Here is a 23,903-nt window from a genome sequence, read left to right as displayed (position 1 = left end):
TAAATATAATTTGTATTTAAATTGTAATATTTCAAACTTTAAACTGATTTTGATTTTAGACTCTTGCTATTTTTAACGCTCCTATTTTATTTTTTATTTTTAATTAATTTTTATTTGGCCCACGGGCTGGCCCTATCCATTTTTCTCAAGACCCACAAATTGGTATGCTTATTTAGGCCGGGCTAAAAAGTCATTTTCTTAAATAGGCTCCAAAAATCGTAGTCCAACCCTATTAAATCACGGGTTAGACCAGGTCGGCCCAACGGGCCTAGCTCATATTGACGGCTCTAATTTTTTCTAGTTGATATATTTTGATTATATAAGAGCTAGCTGGGTGAGCGCCTATTTTTGTACATATTAGAAGGAGAAATTAGAGCTATAGAATATAAGGGATCATTTGGTTATTAGAGAAAATAATATATGTATAAATTTGATATTGTTTCCATTATACATCATATTTGATTTTGTATATAATAAAGAGTTAATGGTAAAACACACACCCAAACTATTATTTTCTAGTGAGTTTCATATCCTAAACTATCAATTCCTTTATACCAAAACACACCTCATTGCTGAGTTGACCAAATATTATTCTCACTCAATAACATGTGTGTGTAGGTCAACTCAACATCAAAGTATGTTTTAATATAAAAATTAAAAAGTTATAGTTTAGATAGGTTAATATTAGAACAATAGATAGTAGAGATATGAATCTCGTAAAAAAAAGTGCTAATTTAGGTATGCCTTTGATCATTTGCACTATTAATAAATCATTGCATTTAGCAATATGGGAGATTATATGTCAATGACGCTTTATTTCATACTCTTATCTTAATAAATCATACATACGTTCAGTACTATTTCTATTCGAATACACTTTATTACCTAATACAATAAATTTCACAGACAATAATAATAATATCAACATTACTAATATATATATATCCTATTTGATAATATATTCTTATACGCCTTACCACATTAGATTTTCACGAGAAGAATAAAATGAAATAAAGATATCAAAGTGTGAACTTAAAATGGTCGATGGAATCTTGGACATTTTTCTTAACCAACTTCTGCCTCTTAGCTATATATAGTAAGTCACTAATAATTTTTTTTTTTTTTTACAAAAGATATTAGTGAGGGTTAAGCTAACTATCCTTTATATCCTATTTGATAATATATTCTTATACGCCTTACCACATTAGATTTTCACGAGAAGAATAAAATGAAATAAAGATTGATTCAAAGTGTGAACTTAAAATGGTCGATGGAATCTTGGACATTTTTCTTCACCAACTTCTGCCTCTTAGCTATATATAGTAAGTCACTAATAATTTTAATTTTTTTTACAAAAGATATTAGTGAGGGTTAAGCTAACTATCCTTTGGATATCTGCCACCTATTCTAATTAGCTTGACTTAATCAGAATAGATAATTATAGGGGGTGAGGATGAAGATAATGTATGTGAAGATAGAGCTGTGAACATAATTAACGTTGAATGTCATATGTGTGGAATAACTTGTTTTACTTATTTTTATTTGTTAGGAAAATTATTTTTCTCATTTTTAAGAAATTTATTATTTTTAAAAAAAATTAACCAATCAGTTATAAAAAGATATTTTCTTCCCTAATAAACTAGAATCGAAAAAATTTCAAATCATACTGAATAAATTGCTATGTATATTAAAATTTCTCCTTATATGATAAATGGACACAACTACAAGCCAATAGTGTAATTAAACTTTTTTCTCGCTTTATACAAACACAAATGCATTTTATGTCGAAATGTATAAAATGACTAATTATATATCGAAAATGGCTAATTGTATATCGAATCAGATGGCAAAAAAAGGGGATGTTTGCTGCGAATTACAATTAAAATAAACTATGGCTATAACATTTAATTTGAATTAATAATTTGCTATTTTATACAATTTTCCCCATCAAAAATGATCTTTAGCGGCAATAACTTAATTATCACTAGATATATATTTTTAGCGGCAATTACTACACTTTTTGAGAATGTTGCTAAAGTCTAATCTAAGGACAATTAACTAATGCCGGTAAAAGCTTTAGCACTCTTTGTTAATATTTATATTTATTGCCGCTAAAAGTTATTTTTTGTTATAGTGATTCTGCTACTTCTATTAAAGGGAAAAGTCATATATTTCCCCCTGAACTTGTCTCGAAAAATCAGTTACACGCTTAAACTATCATGGTGATCTATTACACACCTTAACTACTCAAAAGTGAATTTATTACCACCATGAGACGTGTAACACCACTCTCACATTATGTGGTATATTACACTCGCTGCCACATCAGCGCTACGTCAGTGTCATGTCATAAATTATAATTTTTTGTTTTTCTTTATTAATTAACTTTTCTTTTGTTAACTATATTTTACTCTCTAACTAATTCCTAATTAATTGTTATATCTTCTTCATCACTAATCCCACCCCTTTTCAATTCTCATTTCATCGGAAAATCATATCCGGCCCCACCTTTACTATTGATTTGTTCATCACCACCATTATATCACCTTAAATTTTTCTTCTTCTTTGTCACCCAACACCAAATATCACCACCACCATTATCAATATCGATTTTTTCTTCTTCACCACCTTCAATTACCTCTTTTAATGTTTCTCACCCGCCACCCATCACCACCAAACCCATAAAGCTGCTATTACCACCAAAACAAAAAATTGATTAACAACTAAAAATTCTTTAACAAAGTCAAAAAAAAATGAAAAAGATAGACACAATCAATCAAATGTTTTCTAGATAAAATACAATTATTCACTAACAAATCTATGAGAATTAACCTAATTGCGAATAAAAAAAAGTATGCTTTAAGATTGTGGTTAAAAATAAAGAAGTGTGATGAAAATAAAGACTGATGAAGAAGTGGACAATGAGTGGGGTTTGAAGAAGAAGAGGTGCGGGGGTGGAAAAGAGGATTCTAACTTCTTTTTTTACTTTAATTTCAAACTGACGCGCCTATTTTTATTTTTTTTATTTTTTTATTTTTTTGCCACGTCAGTTTTAGGGGTAAGAAAATTCACTTTTGAATAGTATAGATGTGTAATAGGTCACTATATTAGTTTAAGCGTGTAACTGACTTTTCGGGATAAGTTTAAAGGGAAATTTATGCCTTTTCCCTCTATTAAAATTAAATTAGTTCCACCATCTTAGATGAAAAGTTCAACAATTTTACGTAGGAAGCCACGAGGTATTGGATATATGTATTTTTCCTCTAGCATGATTTAAATTTCTTTTATCGGATGTTTTATCTTATAAGTAGACATATATAGTTACGTTCTTGATCGTTGACTAAAAATCGTCATAACTCAATTCACTAAGTTCTTACTTAAATTTAAATTATTATTTTTTATAGTTTGTTTGAATATCAAATAATTTTTTCTTAGACGTGGAACATATTCATACCATCGCCACAACCAAAAGTTATATTCGTGCCACTTTTTATGATTTTTTTTATCAAAATAAGTCATTATTTAAACCAATTCACCAAAATAGTATGTTTTTTGAATTTTTTACAAAACTAGTATAAACGTACTTGACAGTAACGTATTAGGTATTATTTTATTAAAAAAAATAAATGACAAAAGGACAAACAACTAACGGAGTAAACAGACTTAAAATGTTACCATCAGTAACGTTTTAATGTCAATAACATTTTTAGCTTAAAAAGTAACCCGTTTATGTTAACCTCTGTTATTTCAATCTTTTCTATTAAAAAATTGTACTCCTTTATGTCAAAATTTATCTTACTTCTTGGTGTGCCTGAAGATATATCTAGAGAAAAAGCAAGAATTGCTGCCAAGGATGTACTACACTCTAGCAGCCTAGGTTTATTGCATATATTACATGTATACATTATGCATTTGCATTATTTGATAGTTTTAGACAAGTGATATAGCACTAATAATATCATGATATTCAATAACACAGTGCTAAATAACTCTTGTTGTTTCGTGTAAGATAGGAAAATTTTCTTTTAACTCATTTTATAATTCGCTCATTTAGTACTAATGACTAGTGATAAGAAAGCAAAAAAAAGATTAGTATTATTAATAGTGAAGAAAGGTACAAGTAAAACTAATTAATTTGATGTGGCATCACCATGTTACGTAGAAAGCTGAAGAGTTTGTGTCCTTACATGGACTAATTAAGGAGAGAACATTTGAGAAAAGTTTAAATAGAATTATTCCGCCTCCTACAATAAAAATGTTTGTTCCACATGAGGAAGATCTTACTTTATCCTCAAGATGAAAAATAGAGGAATAGCAACTGAAACTTGTATAAGAGGACTTGATGATTCATGATAAACCATTACAAGTAAAGCAGAAGCTCCAACTGTCAATTTCCAAGTGAAAATTTTCTTGTTCTATATTTAGAAAGTAGAAGCTAAAGTATTCTAATTGCTTTTTCACTCTAGCAATGTTGAAGTGTTCAAATTGTTTTCTTCACTGTACAAAAGGTACCAAAAATGCACCTCAGAAAGTATTTGTATCTTAAATACAGTGTGTGCATGACTTAGAAAGATATGACTATTACTATTTAATTGAATCGAAAGAAATACAAATCACTTACCATTGCTTCATATGTTGTTGAATTTTCCATTTAAGCTTGGTATCACTGATAGTGAGGACGCGGAGTAGGATTAACAATAACAAGATGAGTAATGAGATGTTTCTTTATGAGGTCCCAAAACTTTTATCACCTCTCCTCGTATATAGAATCAAATTAACACTTCTATTACATATATATCGTGACTTATGGGTGAGTTGTTTAGTTACTATAGATGATTCAAGTGGATCGAAATCCAGTTGATACGAATTATTACTAGCCATAAAAAAGATACATATGAAACGAAAAACACGTATAAAAGTAAACTTAAATGTAAACCTGAATCGCTAGTCTGAGAAGATTACACGCAAATCAAAATAAAATTATTAAAATAGACAATATCCTATAACACAAGGTAAGTAGGATCAAACATCCTCTAAATCTTTTAAACTAGTACTACCACGCCACGCCAACTATTCCTCAAAAACATACCGGCTATTTTCCTATTCATTTTTGGGTTTGGTATTGCTTATCGACAGAGTATTATCCTCTGTTATTTATTTCTGCTTGGACTTTTAGGGGATAAGTGTAATCAACAAGGGCTCAATTTGTGTGAGTAGTTTTTTTTTTCTTTCTATGACTTTCCTTTTATCCACTGACCAAGTTCTTTTTTAGTGAACTAAGTATAATTTAGCATAATTATTTTTTTTATGACAAGAAAAACTCGCAGTCACTATCCTTTAGATGCACACAGGGTTTTACCCTGCTCCTAATAATTTAGCACAACTATTTTAGTGAACTAAGACCTCATCTGAGAATTACAGACATGTAATGGTTACATACATCATATTGATGCAGTGGTTACAAATTACTACACCCAATCTAGTCGCCTGAGAGCAAATACAGTTCTGTATTGTTCACATTACAAAAGGGAAGTCAAGTCTTACTGATAGAGCTAATGAAACACTTAGCTTAATAGTGCAACAATGCAAGTCCTACAATTTAGACTTCTAAGCTGAATGACTCATTAGCTACCAAAAAAAAAAAAAAACAGAAAGGTCTCTCTTGCAAAATTGCCTCATATCAAATAATTTAGAGGTAAGATTGATACTTTTTTTCATATAAATTAGAGCAGCTGACAGCGGTAAGAAATTTTGAAATTATTGAGTTAACGATGATAATATATGTGAGTTACATAAAAAAAAAATAGACATACCTCATCCTTTTAACGATAAAGATGAGACATTTACAAAGGAAAATAATGACCCCTAACCCTTTATAAAATTAGATTTCACCTAATCAAATCTAGATGGATAGAATTATGAACTGTATGTCAGCTAAATTGTGGGAATATTAAGATGATATCCAAGCATTTCTTCTACTATGTAAAGAGAAAACATACCTCAAACATAAAAAAAACTATGTTCTATACTTTTCGAAAGATTTATGATAGTAAAGTTGTCCTGAATCTTGTTTTTCCGACAACACCGATGATGGCAGATTAGGCACAGAGCAGCAAGGGTTGGGAATGTCAATGAATCTAATGGGGAGGCTGCATAAGGGTTTTGAAACGCATAACATGGTGATGCGAATGACATCATTTGTTTTAATTTGGGATAAGTTACTTTTTAAGCTTTAAAACGTTACTGAAAGTAACGTTTTCAGTCTGTTTACTCCGTCAAATGTTTGTCCTTTTGTCATTTACTTTTTTTAATAAAATAATACCTAATACGTTACTGTCAAGTACGTTTATACTAGTTTTGTAAAAAATTCAAAAAAACATACTGTTTTGGTGAATTGATTTAAATAATGACTTATTTTGGTCAAAAATTCCACTTTTCACTAACAACTCAAAATGTCCAATTTTAAAATATCAAAAATTATAAAAATCATATCAAATTGAACACGTGACCTCTAATTAAATGATCTCAATCAATCAAAAGTCTCATTAAAATGATTCAATTACAACCTCGTAATTTCACTCCTTTAAATTTATGATATGAATTAAATTAGTCGAGTTTCAAAATTTTATCGAACACAAAATTTAAAAAAAAACAAAAACAAAAAAGTATGTCATGCGCTAATAATGTCTCGTTTGGAGCATGACTTTTGATGGATTTAACATTTCCCAAGAGTGCAGCCATTTTTTTTATTTGACTTTTGATATTCGTATTAAAGTTTGACTAAATATAAATTTATGAAGTCTCATATTCAGATAAATGCTCCCTAACAACTAACTTCGTATATATGATACCAAATTGATAATTAAGAATGAAAAAGTATTTATTGATCCATTTGGAGCCATTTTTCAGTATCTCAGTCTCTCACACAGAGAATTTTGTCTTGGTAGTGTGGGGCTTATGCTAATTCATACACAGCTATTCTTCATTACTGCATCTTGCCCCCACCCACTTAAGAGTACCTCATTAATGGCTGCCCCAATTTTTACTCTCCACTTCCCGATGCTCTTTCTTCTAATTTCAGTTCCTTTTTTCTCACATTGCTATAGATTACACTCATTTCTAATCAGCTGAAAAAAATCCAAGATTTGCTGCTAAATTTCAACCCTTTTGGGTTTTCTTGCATTTGCTGTTTCCTTTCTACTTTGGGTCTTGAAGCAAAGGAAGACAGAAATGAGAGGAGGGGTCAGTGAAAGTTTCAGACTTGACCTTCTTCTGGTTGCATTTATACTCTTTCTTTGTAAGTATGAATCCCCTTTTTCTGTGCATGGTGTCTTGGATAGTTTACTTATTTCTTGGATGATTTGTGAATACATTCTTGAAATTCACCAAATTTTGTTAAAAAATCCAGCTGGGGTTTGATAAAGATTCATGCTTTATGCTGGTGTTTGGGTAAATTGGTGACTAGTTGTCACGACCCGATTTCTCGAGTCATGATGGCACCTACTATATCCTACCAGTAGGTAAGCCAACCCGTAACCCAGAACATCAAGCAATGAGCAAAAGGGCAGAAACTAGCGAAAACAATAATCTAAACAAGGATAACAAAGCGGAAGCAACCCAAAATAAATATATACAGAAATCCCTCCCAGAACCTGGAAGTCACTAGTACAGAGCTATCTAATAAAGAGTACAAGTCCCAAAAGTGGACCACAACAGAGCGTGTCTCAAAGACAACAAGACTAGCTAAAACAAAAGAAAGAGACAAAACAAACCCCAAAACGCCAACTGCTCGCCCTCGTCTCCGAATCACAACTGCAAAAGAAGGCTGGAACTAATCACCGCTGGTAACTGGTACTGGGACCTGCATCACGAAATAGATGCAGAGCGTAGCATGAGTACCAACACAACAAGTACTTAGTAGGCATCATAGGCCGACTGAGCAAAAAGGGTAAAAACAATAAGAAAGGATAGAATCTAGACACAGAGAGGTCAAAGCGGATAAGAAAAGGAAGCACACGAGCATACCAGAAACAAACTAAGTACAACTAGACTAAACCTAACTGGACCCCCATAAGCCCAGAAGGTACACTCGTGCACAAGCTCAAATAAAACCTGAACGAACCCCCATAAGCTCGACAGGTACACGGAAAAGTCAAGTCTACTGAGAAAGAAGGAAACTGGGCTCTCGGCCCAAAGTAACTAAGATAATCCATCAGACTCCGCCCAGCCAGCAGTGCACTCCCAGCCCAGCTAGAAAGAGGGACCCGTGAGTGAGGTAGATATCGCGAGTCGTCCTACCGTGCAGTCAGCTCCCAGCCCATCTAGAAAGAGCGACCCGGGGACACCCAGCCAGCAGCACAATCCCAGCCCAGCTAGAAAGAGAGGCCCGGGGGCGATCGTCGATATCACCGAGTCTACCCAGCCAGCGATACGTTCCCAACCCAGCTAGAAAGAACGACCCCGGGGGTGATGGTATCTCCAATAGGATCCAATCCCACAATAACCACCGTGGAACGCCGTCCACTCTAAGAAATCACAGAAAAGGCTCCAAGCCTATACTATCTCAATCCCACGCCTCTAGTGATACACTAAACCTTCGAGAATGCGTCGGAACCGCAGAATAAGAGGGAGAAGATACAGAAGTGCAGCAAGTAGCGATAACGCCTAATCTAAGGCTCAAACTATCAGACTCAAGTCTGCTACTCCAGTCTACAAGGAGCTAAGTCGTCCGAACGACGTCGGCAGAAAGTCAAGGCTATCCAGCCCACACGGGTCATAAGTCTAAGGCAATGCTAGCCTAACCTAGACTAAGGCATACAATACAAAGCATACAAGCATACAATATCATTTAGCACATAGACATACAACTCTACTAAACCGGATAACATGATACTATACCCGAAATATGGCCAATCGATCTTAACATGAGGTATCTAATCAAAGTAAGGTAGTAAACTGGTACCCACCCCTAATTCACTCCAATCAACGTGTTTTTACACAATTAAGCTCAATCTAAAAGAAGGAAAGCCGTAGCCTACCTTAAGGCCAACCGTGCGCTCTCCAATCACTTTACCGGAGCTTTCCCTTTCCGAACAGTCTCGAAACGCTGCCCCGCTATCAAAAATAGAGTCACAACGTTACTACGGTCATTTAGACACCAAAATCACAACAAACGGAGACAGGTCAATTTTGGAGTCAAAACGGGAATCGTGGGACCCGCACCGAACTGTCCGAATTTGACTCCGTCAAGAGACCCTAAACAGCACTCCAAACTTGTGTTCCAAAATGGAACACAATCCGAGGCTCAAAACATAGCAAGAACCAACAAGCAAGAAACTACACTTTAAACAACTAATAGAAACCCTACTGCAGCAGTCCAAAAATCGAAATAAACGAAAATCAAAAGGTGCCCAGCACTCTTTGAACACTCTACGATGAAGCCACGACAATTCTCAACACGTGGGACTTCGAATCACCCAAAACCGAGCTAAAATGAGTGAGATATGACCAAAACAAAAATTCCAAAAACAAGGACTCGAAAAAGGTACAGCAGTCAGGTTTTTCGCGAAATTACCTCAAACGGGAACCCCAAACCACTATCCGAGCTCACCTACGCGTTGCCCTCGAAAAATCTCACAACTTTGCCTTTTGAATCTCCCAAATCGGATGAAAGATGAGAGAGTAAAGAGAGTTTGAAGTTTGGGAATATGTTGCTGATTTTCTGCATTTATTGCAGATTTTCTGCAATAATTCCAAAGCCTTAAACTCCGACGGGGTGCTCCGATCTCGTTCGGAACCCCGTGCATGCAAACAAGATATGCAACCATACCAAATTTGATATTCCAGACTCAACGGCGCAGTTGAAATTTCCATCAGAGGTCATTTCAATAAAAAGTGGGTCCCACTTCCAAAGGCCATTTTAAGCCAAAACCCACAAAAGGGCTCGGAAAGATATCAAAAACCTCGGGACACAAAAGAAGGGTCAATCTAGACCAAACTCGACATTCCGGAGCTAACTGCACTGACGGAATTCTCATCCGAGCGCGTTTACTCAGAATGTTGACCAAAGTCAAACTTAAGCCAAAATTCAAAGGCTAAAACGCCTAATCACACCGACTCACACTGAAAACCTCGGGAGTTATGTCGACCAAGCTACTAGCCTAAAATGACCCTTCCGGAGCTGATGAAATCGTCAGAATTGGATTCCGATGTCATCTTCTTGAACTTTTGATAGAAAATGATCATTCAAGGTTCATAAGCTCCAAAACACAAAAACTCACACCAAGACCAAACGAACGACCAGGTGACCGAACTGTCAGTCCCAGCAAGTCATAAAAGACTTGGGGTTGCTACAGGAACGCTCTAAACGACACACAGAAGGCAAGACACAAAAATGACCAAGAGGGTCATTACACTAGTGGTGGCTTATAGTATCTGGAACTGTTGTGTGTTTGCTAGAACAATGTATCTTCTATCTGGGGATGGATATATAGGTCTTAAAGATGATAGTAATATGTACATATGTTGCTTTAGTTATGCTTAGGGTATGAGTTGAGCTCCTTTCCTAAGTTTTGGAGGCAAGCAGAAAATTAGCTGTTTGTGAAGAACATATGTGAATTAGAAAATTTATTGTGAATGAGTAGCTGAAACTTTTTGGTAGGATCATTTAAATTGGAATTAAGATGGGACAGTCGAGATTTGCGAAAATGCATTTTGTTAGAGTATGTTGAAGTATGAAAAAGTCCCACATTGATGGTTAATGAGATAGGGTGATCTCCCTGTAAAGGCTCCAGGCTCCTCTGTTTGAGTTAGCTTTTGGGGTGTGAGTTAGGCCAAAGACCTAATCTTACAGAGTAGTAGTTTTGCATTATGTTAATCTTATTTTAGACTCTGCATTAGCTGGACAAACAATTTCTGCTCCGAGACCTTATTTGAGTGATGTTCTCATTCCTTTGCATCTCCTGCTGCTTGAATCAGTTGTACTGTTGTGCATTGCTTTGGATATTAAGGGAGGGAAATGTATCCGCGGGAATTCGTAATTCAACTCTGAATATGGAGTAGTATAAAGCAGGGAAGGCAATGTATAGTTTACAAGTTATGAAATGGTTTCGTGAGCTAATACTTAACGAAGTGTGTCAGATAGTGTTTCTGTGGGTAATTTAGATTTGACCCAAACTGAATGAATCAAGGAGAAAATCCAGTAACAATGATATTGGATTTCTCTAGATATACAAGTTTCAATCTTTGAAACCTCAACACGAGGGTCTTCTACAGACGGAGGATGATAAGTCAGCAGAAAGTGATTGCTTGCTGCCATCTTTTTTCTTTTAGCGACTACATAATCTGCTGGTTTTAGTGGTTTCTGGTTGAATAATTCATGTGGATTCGTGGTTGAACACTTAATGTGGTACATTTACCTATGATGCTTTCACCGTCCTCCCGTATATTTCTGTCTATTGCATTTGCTGGCAGTTCATTTGGATCCAGTGCTATTATGAATCTCTGATAGATTTGCTACTTTTACAGGCCTCCAGGAATCCAGTTGCAGCTCACTGAATAATCTAAAAGGCTCTCTAATCATGGACATAAAGGAGGATTCTCTTTTGCTAGAGACGTCACCTACTGCTGCTCCACAACCCCTTCTCCCCCTTCTTGCACCTTCTCCGTTGGCACCTTTCACAAACAGCACTTCACCTAAACTATCTGGTTTGTTTCAGAAACTAATTACATTAAAATTCTTGGTCCTTAGTGTCGAATAAGTTTTAATTTATATCAACCTTCCAATTTTGGAGCAACTTGGAGTAATTAAAAGTATACACACAACAGTCTGCCAATATATTTTTTTCCTGATCTGGAACAGTCTGGAAGGAGAGCCTTGGCATAATTGGTAAAGTTGCTTCCATGTGACCAGGATGTTAGGGGTTCGAACTATGAAGCAGCCTCTTGCAGAAATGCAGGGTAAGGCAGTGTACAATAGTCCCTTGTGATGGGGCTCCGTAGTGGGAGCTTAGTGCATTGGGCCATCGAGCAGTATGCCAATATTTTTTTATAAAGTACTGTTATCTGTTTTGTTTCAGAAACTAATTTTGTCAAACTCCTAACAACTTAGCAAGAACTATATCTTAAAAGTTAAAATGCCAAGGTCGAAACATAAAGCAGCATTGATTGGATACCTGAGTTCAAATCTTAGTGGAGACCAAAAACACTAGATGAGTTCTTCACATCTGCCTAAGGATGGTGGGCAGAGTTTTTGATACTTGTGGTGGTGGGAGGTAGTAGATACCCAATAAAATAGCAGAGGTGCATGTAAGCTGTCCTGGACACCACCAATCATAAAACAAAATATATAGCAACATAGATTTAGAGAAGAAATAGACCTCAGAAGATCTAAGGTTTTCAATTGCCTCTGTCTTCTCTTACTTTTCCTCTCACTCTCTCCAGGATTGTGTACGCTAAACTTTGCTGCTGTGAAAAGTATGATGGCCGTGACATCAATAGATTGTGTAGCTCCATTTGCAGAGTATCTGGCTAATGTCATGTGTTGCCCTCAACTAGAAACAACTCTTGTTATTCTTATTGGGCAGTCTAGTAAACATTCAAATATGCTTGCTTTAAATGGGAGTCTCGCAAAGCATTGCCTTTCAGATTTTCAGCAACTCCTGGTCAGTCAGGGTGCCAATGATACTCTGCAGCAGATATGCTCTCTACATCCTGAAAACCTTACTGAAGGTTCTTGCCCAGTCAAAGATGTTCATGAGTTTGAGAGCACTGTGGACTCATCTAGCCTACTTGATACCTGTGGCAAGATCGATCTTGTGAATGAATGTTGTGAGGAAACTTGTGGAAATGCTATAACAGAAGCTGCTAAAAAACTTGCACTTAAAGCATATGATATTTCAAGGATGGATGACCCTCATGTGCTGTCTGATCACACAACTAGAGTTAACGACTGTAAAAGGATTGTACACCGATGGCTGGCAAGTAAACTTGAACCTGCTGGAGCAAAACATGTTCTTAGAGGACTTTCTAATTGCAAAAACAATAAAGGTGATAACTTCATACAAATTCTCTTCCATAACAACCTTGGATTTCTCATTGCATAGTTATTTGCTAGATATGTGCTTAAAATTGATAATGTAAAAGCCTTCATTCCATGAATTGTAGGCATCGATGTGGAAATGAATAGTTATGGGCATCCCAAATAAAATGCATACACATGAAGGTTAAAAATGGACTTGTTGGGCTTTTGTGTCTTTAACCCTTTAGATTTGAGCTTCTTTGCGGCAAATGTGCTTCTCAAGCTTTATATGGTAAATAATGGAAGTGATCTCTGATAAGCACATCATATATATATATCCTACTACACTTATTTGCTAATAAATTTTATTGCGATACATCTTATTAGCTAGTGTTGACCAATAATGTTAAAATGTTTTGTTCTTGGAAGGAAGAGGAAAGGATAAGATGGTTGATTGAGTACTTCCCCTTGGTTAAGGGCTCATACCCCCCCCCCCCCCCACCATCATTACTAGGAGCAATTCCAAAGTGTATTCTTGCTCTCTTTTGTTTCATGACCTGGTGAAAGTACCAACAACAACAAACCCAATGTAGTCCCATAAGCGGGGTCTAGGGAGTGTAGAGTATATATAGACCGACCTTACCACTACATTGAGAAGGTAGAGAGGCTGTTTCGGAAAACCATCGGCTTGAGTAACGAACAGCAGAGAGCTAAAAGAAAAATACAGAAGTAAAGATGAAGTACGTTTTCTTTTAATGACTATCTTATAATTCCACTTGTTGCCCCAAACCAAACATAGTCTTGGTTATTTGATCATCCTCAATGCTACTGGCTCCACAAAGTTACCAAAATTCTTGCTGAAGAAATTAGAATCTAGCTTCCATTCTCACCTTCTATCTTTGCATTTCCATAATATTATAAATCTACTAATCTGTTTTCTCTTCCCCTTAGTGTGCCCTTTGGTTTTTCCTAACGTGAAAAATATTACAAAGGCTTGTGGAGATGGGATGAATAACCAAACAAGATGCTGTAATACTGTCGAGAGGTATGTGTCTCACTTACAGAGGCAGAGCTTTGTCACCAACTTGCAAGCTTTGGATTGTGCTGCCTCGCTTGGACTTAAGCTACAGAAAGACAATGTTAGCAAAAATGTCTACAATCTCTGTCACATTAGCCTCAAGGATTTTTCTGTACAAGGTCAGTTTTTATTTGAATGCTCTTTTGTGCATTGTACAGCATACAAATACCTTGAGCTGACTTCAAATTTTGATCTTGTCATGTTTGTGGCATCTGGTTATCTTCAAATGACTATACTACACCAGTTACACCAGAAGGTAATAAACCTACTTTACATGTTTGCTAGTCCATTCCTATACTCCTTTTCTTTTCTACTTTGTTGTTTTGTTCCTTAGTTATCACATCATGTTACCTTCTTTGACAATTAATACTCCTGATAATGAGATATTAAAATTTTCGATTAGGATACCTTGGAAGATGTTGATCGAGATGCTTTGATAGATGTGATTAATTATGAACTCAAAGAACATTAAGACTGACAGAACTTTTCGGTAAAAAAGAACGTTGAATCAATGTTAGCTGTACAGAAGAACAATTGATTGAATTAAATTGGATATCTTTGAACCTCGGCTAGTGAAGTGTGAAACCGCTTATGAGAAGAGAACTGTGTATTTACTCGTTAAATATGTATTACTCCAATCGTTTCAATTTGTTTGTCTGTACTTCTTTTTTTCTTTGAAATTGGTAACTGGAAGTCTTACTTTCCTTTTTACTCTGTTTAAAAAAAGAATGCCTCTTTTTTTTTTTTTTTTGGCAATCCTTTAATTCTATCTTTCCACATGGCAATTGGCATAATTACAACCATAAGATTAAAGAGCATTTTCATACATTTCTACATATCTTTAGTTTAAGACCATAAGATTCAAAAGTATTTTTTACTTTCTTAAACTCCATGGCAAATCAAAATCAGTCAAACAAATTGAAATGAAACGGAGGAAGTACATGTTCATTTCCGTTGGCGAGATTAGCCGCCTTGTATACAACAAGTCTATGACATATCTTTACCTGCCTCATCCTTTCTTTTTTATCTAAAATTTTTACAGCACTAGTAAATTATTTCCCCATGTAGTTTGGGATTGAGGCCTAGTTGTTGCCGTTGTTGTACTAGTTAATAATTATTTGTTGTTCTTTATGTTGGAATAGTTTCGGGGTGTCTTTTGTCTAGTTTACCATCAGATGCAATACTGGACAAAACTTTGGGGATCGGCTTTGTATGCGACTTAAATGACAACATTCCGGCTCCTTGGCCATCTATGTCTCAGTTACAAGCTTCATCATGCAAGAAGTGTATGTGTCCATATTCCTTCTTATTAAGTTTCACTTTGCAAAAAGTTAATTCTTCTTATATGACTGGTCACTGATGTATATCGGAACTTCCTACTTTTGCAGCTGTGAGAATTCCTGCACTTCCTGCTGTAGCATCGGGGCAAATCAGTAAGAATATTTTCCTTACACATTTGTAGTTTTTACCTTCATAAAGTAGGGGTATGGCTGCGTACACACCACCCTCCTTAGACCTCACTTGTGGGATTACACTAACGACATCTTAAGTTGTTTGTATTCTACTCATTTCTTAGGGCTGATCATTGACACTGATTTCTCGTTAATTCGTCAGGTTTTAAAGGATTAAATATATGGTCATACCTTCTGCTGGCAGCCTCGATGATACTGGAAGTCTGCTGTATATATAATGCTGCCATTCTTTCTTACTAGCAGTATTTCGTGGAAGCATAAAATATTGACCAGAAAGGGAACTGTGTGAAGATGGCTCATTGACATCAAAAGTTCAAAATGTACAAATGCAGGAAAATTGTGACAAAAAAATTTACTATGTTCTTGCATGTTTTTGTAATAAGAATTGTAAATAATTAGACAGTAGGTAAACTTTTCATGTAAATATTTTCAGTTGACAAAAACTTTGCCTTCTTATAATTTGGAAATCCTGATGAAGCATTTTTAACAGTATATTTCTATGAGTTGGTTTTCAAGGTTGCATAATAATATTCTTTTTTAAAGTTAAGGTGTTAGAAAATTATTCAAATAGATTGTATTTATTATTGTCTTTATAAAATGTCACATAAATAATTTGATCAGAAAAGTAGGGAATATATATGGAGTAGAGCTACTATAACAAAACAAAAATAAGGTATGAAATAGAATAGAATTATTAAATAATAAATAAAAATAAAATGAGAAAGAAAAGAAGATAACGACACAACAACATATCTAGTAAAATTTTATAAAATGAGATATGGGAACGGTACAGTGTACACAGATCATACCACTAGTTCGTGAAGGTAGAGAGGAAAAACATAACAACACGTTCATTATCCAACAACACTGCATGAGAAAATGTAGAAGTAGACTCTTCAAACTTTACTTGTAGAAGTAGAAGAAAATGGAAAAAATATTTTCTTTCTCAACCTCTTTAATTTCCTCGCAATTTTGATTTTCAACTTACAAAATTTCACTTTCAACCAATATGATGATTTTTTTCTCTTAGACACAACAGAATCTGCTTTCTTTAATGATTTATAAATCAAGAATTGTGCTTTTCTATGTTTAATATCTTCTCTGTCTTCATTTCAATTTTTGAATACATATATGGTCGATTGAAAAAAGTGTTCATTTTTTTTTTGGATAGTGGAAAGAAATGAGTAATTTGGAGAGTTTGGGAAAATGGTTGAAATATTTATAGTAAAAAAAAAGAAAGAGTTCAAATGTTCAATGAAATAAATTTAATTGAGTCTATAAAAATTAAAAAGCGTACATTATGGAAGAAATTAGGGACGATGTAAAGTGCATGCCCTTTTTTAGAGTTTTAATTAATTTTGAAAAAACTAGGGGGCCATTTGGTTTAGAGTCTATTTGGATTAACTAATCGTAAATAACTGAAAAGTATTTTGTAAGTGTCAAAATTGATATTATAAATAAGCAAATACATATTAAATAGAAGTGTTGAAACTGATAATAAATGGTTGATGTGTTTGATAAAAATATGTTGATAAGTTGTTCTTTTGTTAGAATGACTAAAATACCCTTAATTTTTTCTACAAAAATTATAAATTTAAGAGTTATAAAATAAGAAGCGGTCGATATAGATTACAAAATGAAGAGGAAGTAACATTTTGATATTTACCAAACGAGTAAATAAACTTAGAATAATTGTAATTATAAGCAAGTTTAACCAACTCACAAGCTTAACCAAATATGCTTTTAGAAACAAATTAGGCAGAAATTATAATGTAGGGTTTGAAAAAGACTCCAAAGGAGTTTGAGGAGATTTGTAGGGTTAGTTTTGTCAATTTTGAATATCGCATCCATATATAATTAACTGTGATGTTATTTATATATGAAATATGGGATAGTAAAAGTTTGTCACATGGAATATTTATACGAAATTATATTAATTTATGGTAATAAAGTGATTTAATGAGGTAACGATATACATTAATTAGCTATGATTGAATGAGATGACTCTATGTTCAATCGTATATATGCCAATATATCTATTGGAAAATAAATCTCGAAGATATCTTTGAATGATTTTTAGCCAAATACAACTACATGATAGTGTTATTTCATATTTGGTAATTTCTTCAAATCTTGAATGACATATATATTCTATAAAAGATTTATCACTTAAATCATTGTTTATTCATACATGTTCCATCTTTATGACAACTTATTCATATTAATTGAAATTGATATGATTTGGTGTATGTATACATACATCTTATAAGAAGATTAACTTCCATGTTTAGTATATTTGTTGGACAATCTCGATTTCAATTCTACAAGTAAGATCTAGAAAGAATGGTGTATACGTAGCTTTACCTCAACATTGACAAACTCATAGAATAATGTAGCTTGGTTGGAACGCGCTTTCCAAAAGCCCAACCCAAGTTAGGGTCAATCACATAGAATGAAGGGGACGAGGCCCCAACCCAAGCTAGGGTCAATCACATAGAATGAAGGGGACGACCCTAATGTTATGTAGGCTTTGCCAACTTATTGAATTGCGGGTAGAGAAAAGCAGACATGGGGGCTCAAGTCAGACACAACGTAACTAAGAGAGTCATTCTATTTAGAGCGAGACAATAAGCAAGCACAAACAATCTGGCATACGAGCAGATTGGTTAAACAATGACTACTTCACTTGATGAATGAGCAAGTCCACTAAATTCGAAACTCACGATTTCAACTTCTGACCCACATATTTGAAGTTGATTCTAAAACGGCTAAACTTTTAAAACCTTGCAAAACATGTATAGAGCTCTTGTTCCATGGTCTCCGTTATTATATATCTCAATTACATTCTTTTGTGTCCTTGAGAAACTGAGACCACCACGCGATTTATCACGTGCCAATAGCTTAGGCGCTCACAAATAGTCCGTCGCCTTTTAAGTTCAAATTGAGTTGTTAACAAATTTGTTTACATCAAACCTTCCTTATGAGAAGGAAAATCTTCTGATCAAGCTCAAACTTAGCTGCAATGGATGGATCTCCTCTCAGCTGCATCAGAAGTCCTCCAAATGAAACAAAAATGTCACTGAAGACAAATAAAAACCAGTAAATCCATTGTTTTATAAGTAAAATACTCGTGATTTGCTAATCGGAAACCAACAAACGAGTAGTCTCAACAACCAGAACATAGACAACTCTCAAACAATATATTTAAAAATTAAAACTGAAAAAGAATATACATTAGGCTAAACCGGCAAAACATCTAGCCCAAAAACAAAAACAGAGAAAGACCAAGTACAAGTACAGGAAAGTACATTTATATTCGACAAATTAAACAACAACAAACCACACCATGCCCAGTGTAATCACACAAGTGGGGTCCAGGGAGGGTAGGATGTACGCAGACATCACCTTTGTGGGGTAGAAAGGATGGACCCTCAGCTCAAAAGCAAAGTTCACGAAGCAGGGTTGCAAGAAAATAAATTATATTCCACAAATGAACACAATAGAAAAAAAGACTCACTAGAAAATAAGTCACATAAATCAAATTGAAATCTAATCTTAGCAAATGGGCGACCTAAGAAGTCAATCTAAGCCAACTTTTCGAAACAAGAAGCAAAGCATATATGCTAAGGTGTGACAGACTGACAGTATTGCACCAATGAAAAGGAAAGAACATCCAGAAATATAAATACATGTTCATGGAATTGACTATGAGAAGTTATCCAAACGTACGCTTTAATGTGCTTCCCCGAACCTTCCTCTGAGATCCTATATAGCTTCCCATGCATGACATATTCGAACTTGTCAGCAAGCGATTTCTTGTTACCCTGTCATCAGGTTGCAACACCATTAAGTACCATGAGGATTTCTAAGAGTTTGAAACACCAAAGTAGAACAAAAATGAGAAGGCAAACCAAAAAAGGAATAAGGAAATCCGTACAAGCATTTGCCTAACAGTTATGTCAGGATTTATATCTTTAAGCATTAAGGTGTTATAAAAAGAAAAAAATCAAGTTTCATATTAAGGACTTCCATGAAAAGTAACTTCTTAAAAACATACTTTAGAGGAACAAGTATGCCTCAATCCCAAGCTAATTGGGGTCAATTATATGAATCCCCACAAAAGACTCATTCTACTGACCCAGATCTCCAAACAAACTAAAAAAACTACTAGCAAAACTTAAATTTTTTAAAATATTCACTAAAGGCACATGGATGTTAGAGGCTTAGAGCACCTTCAATGTAATACATTTGACAGACGTTTTTTGACGTAAAAGTTGCATACGGAAGGTGCTCAATGAGTCGTGCATTTTCGCCATTTTGATTATGAAAATTCTGACAAACCCATTTGTTGGATTTGTCCCTCAATCATCAACAATTCGATCAAGAATTCCCTTTTTTTGCTCCTTTTCCTTCATTTCCGGTTCCTCAGTCTTTGAGTCTTTCTCAAAAGAAAGGGAAATCCTAAGAATATTTCAAGGATCAAAAAACATTTCACAATCCTCCAAATAGCACAATAGATGGATCCTTTTGTGCTGATTCGTGATTGGATACATGCCAATACCAAACGATTATACCCTTTCACTGGCAGATACAATTTGTTTGTCCTGTCCATTATTTTAGAAACCAATTGAACAGCCATCACAAGGCTATATCATAAGGAATCACACCTCCGTGGAACAAAAATGTGTCTATGACACGTGAAAACAGACACCACAAAAAAGTTGATATATTCTCTAGTTTCTATTTCCAGTTAACAGTTGAACTATATAATAGATGCGATGAGATTTTTAAACAATTCCAGATAAATAAGGTCAACAACAACAACAACATACCCAGTGAAATTCCACAAGTGGGGTTTGGGGAGGGTAGAGTGTACGCAAACCATACCCCTACCTCGTGGAGGTAAAAAGGCTGTTTTTGAAGGACCCTTGTCTCGAGTACAACATATCAAAGTAGGTATTAAAAAGGGAAAGTGTGATAACCTAAACACAATAAACAACAAATGATGATGGAACCAAAAGCAAGACACTACAAGAATATGGCTAAACCCCTCAAAAAGCAAGACAACACTTCAGTCCTACTTACCTTCCACCATAATACGCAACCTCCACACCCTCCTATCTAAGGTGATGTCCTCAGATATCTAGAGTTGCGCCATATCATGTCTAATCACCTCTAGATAGACAAGGTCACAAAACCTAAATATTTTCTTAAAGGGGATCACTCGTTCGAGACGCATATTTTTTACCTTTTGAAAACAAAAATTGTACATTCTAAATGTCTGTATAGCAAGTTAGTTTTTTAACAAAAGTACATATATTTTCGCGTCATCAAAAGGCACTTGATGTTTCTTACTTTGACGAAAGTGATTCGTCATGGTAAGTTGAACACCCTCAAATTTGACTGGATTATATTGTTTGCATTTTCAAAATCTCAGAGACTTCAAGTTAGCTTCAAGCACCATATTTTTATTTCTTTACACAAATCACAAAATTAAATTAAATCAGACAGGCTAACACTTGCAAATCAACTAGGATAGAAATAAACCACTACAGCAAATTACCTGAATGAAATAACCAGTATCTGGAGTCCCATCCAAGTTCAAAGTAGAAGCTAAAACCATCATAAATTTATCCTTCACGCGCATAGGATATATTTCAGTGTTTATATCCAGTAGCATGAACATATCAAACTGCTCACTCCGTGCTTCAATGCGATTAACTACAAAATGCAAGATATATTCGATCACATTATTTGCAGCAACAACATCAAAAAAAGTGTTGCTGCACTTTGATAATTCATGGTGACAATGATAAACTAAACATGGTTTTGCCAAGAAAACTGCATGAACTTTATATTTTATTGCTCCCTCGTATGTGCAATCAGCAATACACTTATCAGTACTCTAGTGCTCAATGCTCCCAATAGCTATTTGGTCAGTCCATGGCCGGCAGAACCACTACACAACCCCATGTCCCTTCCTAAGCCCCCTTATTGCTCACGAGGAAGAAACTACAAGGTACAACTACATAAACGTAAAGTTAAATCACCTATAGTGGAAACTATTGCAACAATGGTCACATAAGAGTCCACAACTTTGTCTCAAAAGGCAGCTCTCACTGTAAGTACGTCGTCCAGCAAATATGAATAGACTAAGAAATTCATTACAGATGCTCAACACTTTTTCACATTCATCTGGAATATTTCCAGTCAACTAGATGAATACTACCCTTTTCTTTTTCTTATTAAATGCCACCATCTTTTCCTTAACCTTCTATTTCTCCTAATTGCATCAGTCCAGAGGGAGAATGTCATCCCAGGTCTACAGTAAACAAACAATTTAGTTAATCCCCTTCAACTTATCATTCAAATAGTGTACCACGACCATCTTTTCACTTCCACTAGAATAAAATTACATTGAAAAAGGTCTCAAGTTCAAACCCAAGCACAGTTGATTCCTTCGCATCTGTCCTAGCCTTGATGGACATAGTTACTTGTTCTGAGTGGAAGATGACAGGTATCTGTGCGCACAAGCTACCCAAAACCATGGTCATCAAAAAAATGATTTGCACTAATAAAACGTTTAAAAAGGGCCACACTTTAAAGGATGTGATGTAGACAGTGTACTCTAATGCAAACAATAATAACTGCTCCCACAACTCAAACCCGTTAACCCATAGGTTACAAGGAGACAACTTTACTGTTACTCCGACACTCTCTTCCATAGATAAAAAAAGTATCTAGATGATTAATTCAATATTACAAATAAATCATTGATATCTTCTACAGATTATGTGTTGGCTCACAGTTCAAAATTCATTCCATTACTAATGATGATTTTGCATACCTCGATCAAATTTTTTTCCATCAGGATCTTTCTGAGTAACTGTAAATATATCTTCAAACAGAGTTTCAACCATTTTGAACAACCTACAAAAATCACACCCATAATAAGCCAAAAATATACAGAATCTACTCTCTAATAACTAAAATTTGGTAGTAAAAGTTATGCAAAAATCATTTCTACAGTTATCTAACCTCAAATTTGTGAATTTTGCTTCTAGAAAAAATCACTTGAAACAAAAATTGGGTTAGGATTTAGGGTTTAGGAGAACTTACAGGAGTTGGCAGTAATGGCGACTAGAGGAGGGTTTGCCAATTTCTTCGTACTCTTTACCAAAAATAAAAATACTAGTATAACATATTAAAACTATATATAAGTAAGATTTAAATAATATTTTTTATATTTATATAAATTTAAAGAAAAACTTGTGTAAATATGTCATCGAATTATTATAGGGAAAAGACATAAATTTTCCTTCAAATTTGTACCGAAAAGTTAGTTACATGTTTTAAACTATTATAACGATTTACGGCATATTACACACCTATTCTTGTTCAAAGTGTAATTAATACCACCCAAAACTGACGTGGAAATAAAATAGGCGCGTTTGAGTTGAAAATAAAGTCAAAAAAGTAGTTTTTTAAACCCCCGACCCCTTGTATTCTCCTTCTTCATGTTTCTCTTCTCTTATTTTCCTTCAGAATTTTTCTTCGAAATTTTTTATTTCTTATCACAATTTTACAATTTGTCACTCAATTTCATCTTTTTCTTATCACATTTCTACAATTTCATCATTATACCTAGAAAAAGTAATTTTTTGATTCAAATTTCACAACAATTCTAGGAATTCGGGACTTTGTTCCCCTCATGAGGCTTTATATACTTTTATTTATTTTTGTATCTGACTAAATCAAATTCTAACTTCATCTGATTTAAAATATACTCCCTCCGTCCCATTTTATGTGGCAACATTTGACCGGGCACGGAGTTTAAGAAATAAATGAAGACTTTGAAATGTTTACCAAATTGCCCTTTTAAAAAGTAGACTCAATTTCTCTCTCCTCATAAATGTATTGGAGTATTATTTTAAGATTAAGTGGGACCAACAAGGATAAAAAAGGAATTGTACCTTTAAATACTTTCCTTATAAGGAAATGTGACATTCTTTTTGGGACTGACCAAAAAGGAAATGTTGCCACATAAAATGGGACAGAGGGAGTAATATTTTCATCAGAACTAGCCACTTTGTATTACTACATTAAGAAATTACATAATTCAAATGTACCCCAGGCCTCGTGTACAATTTAGCTTGAGAAAAACTTTACCCAAGAGATCTCATATAGCAAAAAAAATATTGAAAAATCTAGCTAATCTATGAGATATTTTGTTCAAACATCTAGGAATATATATATAAAATTGACATGATCAAAGATGGTCAAGAATATCTAAATATCTTCACACGTCACTTCTATTTTTCATGACGTAACCACT

At 34.5% G+C, this 23,903-nt stretch overlaps 2 protein-coding genes across 3 annotated transcripts; one reads left to right on the top strand and one right to left on the bottom strand.

The window, feature by feature from the left end:
* The first annotated feature begins 6,988 nt into the window (after positions 1-6,988).
* On the top strand, positions 6,989-15,906 carry LOC125830284 (uncharacterized GPI-anchored protein At1g61900-like). The gene is made up of 8 exons (XM_049509500.1): positions 6,989-7,297; positions 11,527-11,706; positions 12,442-13,047; positions 13,970-14,215; positions 14,341-14,352; positions 15,239-15,382; positions 15,485-15,529; positions 15,711-15,906. Exons 1-8 carry the CDS (start codon positions 7,231-7,233, stop codon positions 15,806-15,808), a joined length of 1,398 nt encoding a protein of 465 aa, XP_049365457.1. The 5' UTR covers positions 6,989-7,230; the 3' UTR covers positions 15,809-15,906.
* A 2,348-nt stretch (positions 15,907-18,254) lies between these two features.
* LOC125830278 (DNA-directed RNA polymerases II and V subunit 8A-like) lies at positions 18,255-22,760 on the bottom strand. 2 transcript variants are annotated; one of them, XM_049509493.1, is made up of 5 exons: positions 22,688-22,760; positions 22,416-22,498; positions 21,132-21,289; positions 19,298-19,392; positions 18,255-18,647 (listed from the first exon to the last, which is right to left on the bottom strand). In XM_049509493.1, exons 2-5 carry the CDS (start codon positions 22,486-22,488, stop codon positions 18,536-18,538), a joined length of 438 nt encoding a protein of 145 aa, XP_049365450.1. In that variant the 5' UTR covers positions 22,489-22,498; positions 22,688-22,760; the 3' UTR covers positions 18,255-18,535. The 2 variants fall into 2 exon arrangements, with proteins under 2 accessions (XP_049365450.1, XP_049365451.1); XM_049509494.1 differs by having other exon boundaries at positions 22,607-22,706.
* Positions 22,761-23,903: the final 1,143 nt, after the last annotated feature.

Source organism: Solanum verrucosum, unplaced genomic scaffold, assembly GCF_900185275.1.
Source record: "Solanum verrucosum unplaced genomic scaffold, falcon-dt-bn FXZP01000072.1, whole genome shotgun sequence".
In the NCBI taxonomy this organism is placed as follows: domain Eukaryota; kingdom Viridiplantae; phylum Streptophyta; class Magnoliopsida; order Solanales; family Solanaceae; genus Solanum; species Solanum verrucosum.
The sequence above is the reverse complement of the archived record's forward strand: the minus strand, read 5'-3'. Positions and strand labels throughout refer to the sequence as shown.